Source organism: Physeter macrocephalus, chromosome 5 (genome assembly GCF_002837175.3).
Source record: "Physeter macrocephalus isolate SW-GA chromosome 5, ASM283717v5, whole genome shotgun sequence".
Taxonomy (NCBI): domain Eukaryota; kingdom Metazoa; phylum Chordata; class Mammalia; order Artiodactyla; family Physeteridae; genus Physeter; species Physeter macrocephalus.
This window is the reverse complement of record NC_041218.1, coordinates 17,937,031-17,947,794: the sequence shown is the minus strand read 5'-3', so window position 1 is coordinate 17,947,794 and position 10,764 is coordinate 17,937,031. Positions and strand designations below refer to the sequence as shown.

The window sequence follows — 10,764 nt, the reverse complement described above, 5'->3', positions numbered from 1 at the left end:
GTTCGCGCCTCGGTCTGGGAGGATCCCACATGCCGCGGAGCGGCTGGGCCCGTGGGCCATGGCCGCTGGGCCTGCGCGTCCGGAGCCTGTGCTCCGCAACGGGAGAGGCCACAACAGAGGGAAGCCCGCATACCACAAAAACAAAACAAAACAAAAAAAAACAACAAAAATTGGAATTTTGGCTTGAGTTTCTAGAACTTACAGCCAAATATTTATAAGGTCGATGTGTTCAGTGCTACCGTATATTCTTTCGTATACTCTTTAACCTTTTGGGAGGATATTTCTGTGTTTATTTTATAGAAGAAAGATGTGAATTTCATGCTGTGCACGGCCCTAGCCTGGACACGGGGGTCTTATAACTGTCCTGCGCTCCTTAGGAGACTATTATCCATGTAGTCTGGTGTGGTATCGGACGGCACAGAGCTCCGTCTCCAGTGTGACTCTTCCTGTTCTGTCCTTACAGCTTGGATTTACTCTTGGCAACGTGGTGGGAATGTATCTGGCTCAGAACTATGACGTAAGTGACCATATTCATGTCTTGCTTGATTTCACGTAAGTAATACATAGTGACTTGTGTTTGCTGAAGAAAGGTATGCCTTCCAGCAAACAAGGTCCATAGGTCTGAGGAAAAAGTCCTGAATTTTGTAGAAAGATTTTCCATTGTTTGAAAAAATAACAGAACTCACAGAAGCACCTGTCACCATAGGAGTGCAAAATCCCATCAGTTTAGGTGGTCTCATGGTGATCCTGAGCTGGGTTTGTTAGCATAGAGTAACACTGTTAGATTCTTACAGTTCTATGGAAAATCATGTGAAGTGATACTTTAATTGGATAATCTTTTCAGCACCCTACCCAGTAGTAGAGATGACTGAGTAATTTGGAGGTGGATTCATATAGTGCAACACATTTAAGGAGAACAGCATTTTGTGAAGTAGGGAGTTGTATTAGCTTCACTTTACAGATGGGGAAGTTGAAAATCAGGTGACCCAAAATGCCCACGAATGGGGATCCTAAAAGGTAATGCTTATTTTAAAGAGATAAGGAAGGGAAACATGATATTAACTTTTGATTTGTTTTATAGTGAAGCTTTTAGTGTGATAAAGGGAATTCTCTTTGTCAACCTTCACTTGAGTCATGTGGTTTTCTAGGCAGGTGCTTGTTAATTTATGTCACATTTATTGTTTATATGTACAACTTTTACTTGGCACTGGATTGAGGGGCTAAGTGGGTATATAAAAGTAGAAGTCAGGTTCTGGCTTTTGGGGAGGGAGCTGACTTTAACTTATATCTTTTGGTATCCTTCTTAGGCAGTTATTAGGCTAAGAAAGACCACTGTTGAGCAGGTTTCTTTTAGAGGAAAAGTAAAAAAACCATTTAACTTTAGAGGAAGAGAAATGAAAAAATATTGATTAGGTAGATGTGAAATAATAATAATCTCTTTTCTCTTTAAAGATACCAAACCTGGCTAAAAAACTTGAAGAAATTAAAAAGGACGTGGACGCCAAGAAGAAACCCCCTAGTTCATGAGGCCGACTCCAGCACTGCCTCCTGGATAAACTGATTCTACTGTACTTGAGGGCCTCCTTTACCATCTGAACCAAAAGCTTTTGTTTTCATCTCCAGCCTCAGCAATTTTCTTCTTTGCTAGACCCTGCATTGCCTTACAGCACAAATGGGGCCACAAGTTAAGAACAGCCCTGACTTTTCCAACATCCTCACTTCTTCCCTTCCTCCTTCCAGCCACTTGTGAGGTCCTGAGAATGGAATTAATGGTGCTAGATTAGTAAACATGACCTTTAATTAGTAGTCTCTCCCTTATTCTTTGGGATTTCTACTACTGTTTTCAAAAGAAAAATTGATGAGTTTTGTATAGCTGATGAGATATAAATAATGCTGATTTCACAGTCTAGCAATTATATTGGGTGTTTAAACCTTTGGTACTAAATTATGTTGTTTCAAAGTAGTAATTAAAATGAAAATCTAGAAGCCAGTTTCTGGTGAATTATCCACTAATTTTATGTTGTTGTCAGGAAGCTCCATAGTTGCTAATTTAACCAGTAAATCAATTTGCTATTCATTAACCAAGAAACTCTGTTCTGAGAACCCTATCAGGAACTGGGGAATTGAAAAGTATTTAAAGTAATGGCTTTTGTCCTCAGTAGAATTCATAGTCTAGGATGCATGTTTTTTCCTAATGATGCATTTGATCTGGCTCTGTTCTCTCATAAGAATCATACTTATTTTATGGGATTACAGGCACATTTGACATTACATGGTAGATAAATGAGAAGTTGTCTATAAAGGAAATTTTATGCCTTTTTACATTAAAAAAATGTATTTAAATTATAACTTTATAGTGATTCTCATAAGAAGACTTTTTGTGTTTTTCTTTCTGCAACCATAAATTACTCTTGTAATTTTTCAAGTGTATAATCAGTCCATAATTTTTTTTAATTGAAAAAAAAGTTTAAATACCTAACTTTTCCCTGGGTCAGTACAAAGTGATCTGCATTGTCCCCCAGCTCCTAGGTCCTCTCCCTGGAGTCGGGCACTCTCTAGTTTCCTGTATCCTTTTGCGAAAGATTTTGTGCCTGAACAAACGCATGTACATGGGTTGTTTTTTTTTTTTTTTTTTTGCGGTACACGGGCCTCTCACTGTTGTGGCCTCTCCCGTTGCAGAGCACAGGCTCCGGATGCGCAGGCTCAGCGGCCATGGCTCACGGGCCCAGCCGCTCCGCGGCATGTGGGATCTTCCCGGACCGGGGCATGAACCCGTGTCCCCTGCGTCAGCAGGCGGACTCTCAACCACTGCGCCACCAGGGAAGCCCCATGGGGGTTTTTATACAAATGATAACAAACTATATACAGTGTTTTCCCCAGTGGAGGTCATTCCATATCAGTAGGTAAGGAACAAAGAACCTCTTTCCTTTTTTTGGCTACATAAGGTTCTACTGAATGAATATGCCATCATTTATTTAATCTGCTCTTGAGGAACATTTAGGTTGTTTCCTGTCTGTTGCTATTACAGTGATAACCTTGAACCTAATGTTATTATACATATCTGTGCAGAGGGATAGCTCCAAGCTAAAGTCCTGGAAGTGTATTTTGCACTAAATATAAATAAAGCCCCATTTCACGGGGTGTTTTGTTCCAGAGGGCTTGTTGGGCAGCTTCACTAATGACGCCGTTTCTGAAGACATTTTAGCAGAATTAGTAAACTGGAAGAATGGTTTAGAGACCTTTTTTTTCAGACAGTGATGCCACTGATACTAAATGTGATTATAAAATGAAGTGATTCTACTTCTCTTTGGAAACATGGATCTTTCATACATGGAGATAAGTTCTGTCCCTGCAGGTTGCACTGGTGCATGAGACAGGTTAGGATCATATTATGGTTGGCTTCTCCCTTGCAGTGTGATCAGGGGCAAGCAGCTTATTTTTCTGAAACTGTTGTGTTCTCTTTAAGATGTGGATACAATACCTACCTCATAGGGCTTCCATGAGAAACAGTAGAAATAATGTATATGATGTGTAGCACAGTGCTTTGCAAATTGTCCAATAAATAGTAGATATTAGTTTAAACATGTTGCTTTTGGTCAGAATACTTTTGTTTTTCTGCACTCACTTTTGGAGCCAGTTTATGAACTGTGCAAAATTTGTCATTATTCTATGGTCACTCTCTTCGTTGATGAAAATCTATAGTATGCACCTTGATCATACCAGCTGGCTTACAAGGTTTGATCTTGAATGACCGAATCCTCGAAGGCTAGAGGTTTACCATCCTTGAGGGTATTCAAAATGCCACAAGCTTGGAAAACTGTTTCCAAAGAGGGATCACTTGTTATCAGCCATGGAGCATTATTACTTGTGCGTGTGTTCTCCCAGAATGGCTTCTTTGAGGATCGCTGGACGTTGGAAAATTAGGTCTCTATAATTATATATTGTAAACAAAGCTCGTTTGGACTTGGAGTTTCCCTCAGGAGTGACACTTACCTCGATGACAGGATCATTTCTGCCAGTGGGAGCCACCCAGCAAATCACCTTCACGGTGTAAACTGCTACACAGTGAACGCAGGCTGACTTCCTGGTCACCATTCAGAGCCCCTCTTCTAGTTTTAGGTTCTTGCAGGAGTGAAAAGGAGCTCGGAGTTCTCAGGCAGGATTATCTTTACTGAGATATATTGTTGGAGGAACCCAGAACCATCATGGATTTCAAGGGGTGTGGTGATTGTGATTGTGGCACTGAAAGGTACATTCCCTGGGTGTTTTGTAGAGGCCCTTGCCTTATAAAGCAGCGGAGGGATGGGAAGAACCACTGCAAGACATGCCTTTTTTTCTTTTAAAAAAGTTTGAAAACTACTGCTTATGTGACTTAAGGAAACTTTTTGCTACCTCTGACCTTAAGAGGGTTACATAAAATTCTACTGAAGGTTTCTCACGTGTGAAAAATAAGACTTCAGGGTTTATGTTGGGAACCTAAAAAATACATTGAACTGGAAAGCTTATTCTTAAACTGTAACCCTCCCAAACAAACAAAAAAAAACCAAAGGGAGAGAAAAAAACAAAAGAACCTTACTTAAAATTGTTAAAAGGTGCTGTATTTTATGAGTTGAAGTTACCAGTTGATGTCTTTAGATGTCTCTTCTGATTTAGTGTTTAATACAATTAAGCAGTTTTGATTTAAAGGGACAATTTTATTTCCTTCTTTCTAACTCATAGTGAACTTTTAAAAAAAATTAATTTATGGCTGCATTGGGTCTCCATTGCTGCGCGGGCTTTCTCTAGTTGTGGCAAGCGGGGGCTAACCTTCGTTGTGGTGCGTGGGCTTCTCATTGCAGTGGCTACTCTTGTTGCGGAGCACAGGCTCTAGGGTGCACGGGCTTCAGTAGTTGTGGCACGCGGGCTCAGTAGTTGTGGCACACTGGCTTAGTGTGCTTAGTGTGCTCCATGGCATGTGAAATCTTCCCGGACTAGGGCTCGAACCTGTGTCCCCTGCATTGGCAGGTGGATTCTTAACCACTGTGCCACCAGGGAAGCCCCTTCTTTCTAACTCATTTGCTCAATTTTCATTTGTGTGACTCTAGAGAAAAGTTAGGATGTGTGGGTTTTCCAGTCGTCTGTACTTAACGGGTTCATGGAGCATATAACATGCATCATGTTTTCACTTCCACTGGGCAGTTAACTCCCTAGGTACTATGCTGATGTTTGTTTTTCTGCGGAGCTCTCTCACATTTTAAATGCTTTTCCTGTTACTCCTCCTGAAGGAACACTATATACCGTACTGGAGCATATGAGGCTTTTCTTCAGCTTCCCGGCTCGGACTCTGCACATAGCATTTCCATGCCTTACACAGATGAATGAGTTCTTCTTTCGCTACTGACTGTTAGGGCCTTGCCTTATGGAAAGGAACAGGGCGGTGAAGAGGAAATATTTTGAGACCTTGCCTGGTCTTAATAGGGAGTCTGTGAGACTTGGATTTTCCAATGTTCAGTTTATACCTTTCCTAAATCTGGATGCAGCGTAGTCAAGTACTGAAGACCCAGTGGATGGCATGTGTTGAGGCACTGGGAGAGAAACAACCCAACGGTGAAGTTTCGTGGAAAGTGCACGGGGCAGGGTGGGACATTGCAAAATCCGAGTCCTCCGCCTGCTTAGGAAAAGTGCAGTGAGGTCGCCTGGTTCTTACCTGTACAGCTGTACAGCATTGGGCCAAGCAGAAGGTGCCCCGTACATAGTGCGGGCAGCGTGCTCGGCATTCATTCTGTGAGCACAGCCCCAGGACGGCTCCCCGTGCCCTCGGCTGCTGTCACTTCCCTTTGTCTTTTAACGGTTTGGATATCTCGCTAGTGCAGGAGAGTGATTCTAGTGTTCAGATGTACTTTTCAAACAGGGTCCTAAAGCCACCTACTTTATTTGGGTTCAGCTAAATAACAGGGATCTATTTTGACAATGGAGGAAAAACTAGCTATATTTTACTTCCTAAGATGGCATGTGAGTCTTTTTCATGTAAATACTAACATAAAAGATAGTATACCCTGTACTTCATGGGTGACTTAAAGGAATTTGAGAGGCAACTTTAAGCAAATTTGATGTATAATCGAGAATAAGATGCAACTCAGTGTTTCTCAGTTTCATCATCTATAAAATGAGCTGGTATAAGATGATCATTTATAGTTTTTCTGCCCATGTAGAGTTGTGATTTGAGAAGATAAAATCAAATTTAATATATTTGCAAGAGACAAGACTAGTAAGTACAGCTATTATTGTAGTTCCTGTCCAACAGCAGAGTGATTTTAGAAGACAAAGAATTGTTAGTCATAGCTGACCATTTGTTAGTCATATCTGGAGTGAGCAGTCTTCTTTGGCCTGAATCTCTGGTCTGGGGAGAGAACAGTGCTGTTCAGTCTACTGACCAGACCAAAATAAACACCCTTTCTGAACTGGCTGCTTAGCTGACTGGCGGACCTGGCAGCGGCTGCAGGGGGGCTCCACTGCTTTCCCTTTCGGAGTGAGTCAGGGTCTCAAATAGCTGAACAGGGGCCAATCATTCTAAGTCAACTTAATTCTAAGTCAACTTTTCTTTCTCCTTTTACTTATTTATACTCCCAGAATCATCTTATCTGTGCCTTTGTCTTATTGTATGACTTAAAGGCTTGGTGTTTAAGTTCTGTAATAGGTCAGACATTCGAGGATTTGGCTACCCTGACATAGGAGTGACATTCTGACTCTTCTGAACATTTTAAAGCAACGTGACTGTAGTGATCTGGCTTCGTCAAACCAGACGTAGTGTACCTAATACTGGTATTTCATATGGGCTCATTCACTTTTATAAGTGGCCAGATAATTTGGCTTAAGCTAATTGGCAGGAGCAGTAATATTCCTGATTAAACCTGGTGCAAGTTTGGCACAAAGGAATTAACTCACAGATACTTGATAAACTAAGGGAGTGACTTATTGGTTAATTATTGTGGGAAAACTGCACGTGCTATCAGTAGTAACTTAAAATCAGTTCAGGAAGTGCAGCAACTATGGGGCCCTCCTTTTCCCATAGGGTGTATTTAGCAAGTAACTGATGGTAGAAATCAGAAATGTGTAATGCCTGAAGACTGGAGGGCCTGGGAGCTTCATCCAGTCCTATAGCAAGGACCTCTGTCTTGGGGGAAAGGGTGTAGTACAGGAGGAAGGATGAGGCCTGGATTTCCAAAGTGATTTTTCTCAGAGGAAACATTTATTGAGCAGGTACAGTTTACTATATTGTATAAGTTGTTGGGGACGTTAGGAGACATAAGACATCTTCCCTCCCCTCAAGAGGCTCATTAACTTGTAGAAAGTGACTGATGTGTTTGGACCTTTCTGTGCTTGTCTTCTCAGGGACGAACTACTCGTGACCTCCAGAAGAAAGTCCGTCAGATATCATTAATAGTGCTATGGTCTTAATCACAGTTTCGGCCTCCTTAATAAGACAAGTATGAACATTTTTTCTCCCTCCCGACACTTAACCAGCACGGTGGTATTGATGGTTAGTGATGAGTGAAGAGAGAGACACTAATCTCAATGTGTCTTCTTTCTCTACTTCCTTTTCCTTTGACAGAGAGAACAGCACCAGCCTCTTCCTGAAGGGGACACTATTTCTTTACAGGAATTTGGTGCCAAGGTATAGAGATGCCATAGAAGAGAGACGCTTAAAAAGTAATCAGAGTAGTGATAAAAGAGTACTGATTGCCACAAAGAGGACTTACTAAGAACTGCCTTTTTGTGGAGAGAACTTAAGATAGAAACACTTGAGAGAAAGGAGCCAACATTAGGTCTCAAGTTCTAGGTGAGATTTTCCCCCAAAGAGGAGAAGTCACTGGTGTCACTCTCTGTGCATAGGTAGGATGATTTGGATTTCTCCTTCTACTCCTAAAAGGGATTGAGAAATTAAGAATAACATCAAACCCAGTGAGACTAGTCATTTTGTGAGGCTTAGCCTCTGAGGGGCAACAAAGACAGGCTTTTGTCTCTTCCTGTCTTCAGAAAGAGCTGATTGGAGAGACTAGATACAAGGAAGTGAGAACGGTTTTAGGTTTCCTTGAGCTGTGGTGCTAAGGAGGGAGGGCAGAGCAGAAGACACTAACATCTGAGCCCGTGCATTTGGTTGTTGGAGGCTCCCTGCACTTCACTCGAGGTGGTAGCTGGCGGAATCTTCTGCTGGGGGTTTTGCACTCCTGGTGGTTTGCTTGGCCTGTTGGTCAGATTCTGCCGGGTGCTGGCAGCTCCTTTGGTTGGGCCGTTTGCCCACTTGTGTTAGGCCTGATCAGTGATGTTACTGACCTTAGCCCAGGCGGGAAAAGTGTCCAGGTGGAAGAGGCTAATTCCCCATGTATTGATGGCCACCATCACTATCACCAGGCCAATGACATTGACCCCCAGACCAGCTTTCACCTGCAGGAGACAAAGAAGCAGGACACACAGACTCTAGTCACTGTGAGCAGGCAGATCCCCAGGTGCTCCCCACCTGTGTCCCCTGCCTGAGCCTCACCCCTGATGTGATCACAGCCCACCTGCTTGGCCCTGATTGGTTCCAGTCACTGCCTGGGGTGCCCTAGTGGTGCCTTGCAGGGGGCACAGGACTGTTGAGGACAGGAGAGCAGGGAGGACTTGGGGCTGGGAGACCGCCCAACATAGAGAGAACCTTCTCTATGTTTGTAGCACTCTCGCTATTACATGGAGGCCTAGAAGCTATGTACTTGGAACACCAGATCTTGGGATGTTAGGTTACACTAAAAAAGGGTTCTGTAGCTACATAATAGGAAAATGTGTTCATCAAGATTAAACAGAGCTTGTAAAGCAGGAACCTCTCAGAGCCTTTAATGTGCTGACACATACGGCTCGTAGGAGAGCCTGTATTCTATGACTGTTACCTTTCTTCCCCCAAGGAACAGCTCATGGAAGTAGTGTACCTTAGGTTCACCTGGGGCAACAGGTCAGCTGCCTCCCCACCAGCCTTTCCACAGGAAGGTGACACAGGCACCCTGGCTGGCATGGGGCCTTTGCTGCTTTCTCCTGAGGGAATGTCACCTCCACAGCTCTGACCCCTTCCATTTCTGTCATGGCATTGACACTACCAGGCAGAAGGGGGACGTGAGGGATGGCAGAGCCAGGGCCATTTGGAAAAGTGTACAGTAAGGATGGCTTGCATCCTACCAGGCGACGCCCAAGTATACAGCATGTCACCACAAGTCCACTAGCTGGGACTAAGTTGGGAAAGTTGCAAGGGAAAAATGAATGCTGGGTAATTGTTCTAAGCAAATGACTAGATGTGTCTTTCTGCCTTCTGGCCCAAGCCCTGGACTTATTAATCACCCTGGTGTCCTGGGCCTTTTGGCCTGGAGAACTGCCCATGTTTCCTAGCAGATGAGAGGAGGCAGGTTCTAAAGGAGCTGAATTAGGGCCGTTTTAGAGCTGAAAGGGACCACATAGAGCATCTAGTTTGAACCTCCTCACTTAGCAGGTGAGGAAAGTGAAAACTTGAGTTGGTGCCCAGGCTGGGAATAGAACCCAGGACCGGCTAACTGCTCGTCATCCAGTGCCTTTAAAAATGACTGTTTCTTCTTAGAGGAAAACATAGGCAGAACACCCTATGACATAAATTTACAGCAAGATCCTTTTTGACCCACCTCCTAGAGAAATGGAAATAAAAACAAACATAATCAGATGGAACCTACTGAAACTGAAAAGCTTTTGCACAGCAAAGGAAACCATAAACAAGACAAAAAGACAACCCTCAGAATGGGAGAAAATATTTGCAAACGAAGCAACTGACAAAGGATTAATCTCCAAAATATACAAGAAGCTCTTGCAGCTCAATATCAAAAAAACAAACAACCCAATCCAAAAATGGGCAGAAGACCTAAATAGACATTTCTCCAGAGAAGATATACAGATTGCCAACACACACATGAAAGGATGCTCAACGTCACTAATCGTTAAGAGAAATGCAAGTCAAAACCACAATGAGGTGTCACCTCACGTCAGTCAGAATGGCCATCATCAAAAAATCTACAAACAGTAAATGCTGGAGAGGGTGTGGAGAAAAGGGAACCCTCTTGCACTGTTGGTGGGAATGTAAATTGATACAGCTGCTATGGGGAACAGTATGGAGGTTCCTTAAAAAACTACAAATAGAACTACCATACGACCCCGCAATCCCACTACTGGGCATATACCCTGAGAAAACCATAATTCAAAAAGAGTCATGTACCAAAATGTTCATTGCAGCTCTATTTACGATAGCCAGGACATGGAAGCAACCTAAGTGTCCATCAACAGATGAATGGATAAAGAAGATGTGGCACATATATACAATGGAATATTACTCAGCCATAAAAAGAAACGAAATTGAGTTATTTGTAGTGAGGTGGATGGATCTGGAGTCTGTCATACAGAGTGAAGTAAGTCTGAAAGAGAAAAACAGATACTGTTTGCTAACACATATATATGGAATCTAAAAAAAAAAAAAGTTCTGAAGAACCTAGGGGCAGGACAGGAATAAAGACGCAGACGGTAGAGAATGGGCTTGAGGATATGGGGAGGGGGGAGGGTAAGCTGGGACGAAGTAAGAGAGTAACATTGACGTATATACACTACCAAATGTAAAATAGTGGGAAGCGGCCGCATAGCGCGGGGAGATCAGCTTGGTGCTTTTTTTTTTTTTTTTTTTTTTTTTTTTTGGGGTATGCGGGCCTCTCTGCCGGGGCCCCCCCCCTTGCGGGGGCAGGGCGC

The 10,764-nt window shown here is 43.0% G+C and overlaps 2 protein-coding genes across 2 annotated transcripts in view; one reads left to right on the top strand and one right to left on the bottom strand.

The window, feature by feature from the left end:
• STMP1 (short transmembrane mitochondrial protein 1) overlaps positions 1-3,552 on the top strand; it is a 12,551-nt gene extending 8,999 nt beyond the window's left edge. The window contains exons 2-3 of the mRNA XM_007118631.4: positions 464-517; positions 1,453-3,552. Coding sequence (XP_007118693.1) covers positions 464-517; positions 1,453-1,527 — 129 coding nt within the window. The 3' untranslated portion in view covers positions 1,528-3,552. The remainder of the gene's footprint in view (positions 1-463; positions 518-1,452) is intronic.
• Positions 3,553-7,219: 3,667 nt separating this feature from the next.
• Positions 7,220-10,764, bottom strand: part of SLC13A4 (solute carrier family 13 member 4) — a 41,689-nt gene continuing 38,144 nt past the window's right edge. Inside the window, exon 16 of the mRNA XM_024131805.1 lies at positions 7,220-8,424. Within this exon, the coding sequence (XP_023987573.1) occupies positions 8,287-8,424 (138 nt within the window). The 3' untranslated portion in view covers positions 7,220-8,286. The remainder of the gene's footprint in view (positions 8,425-10,764) is intronic.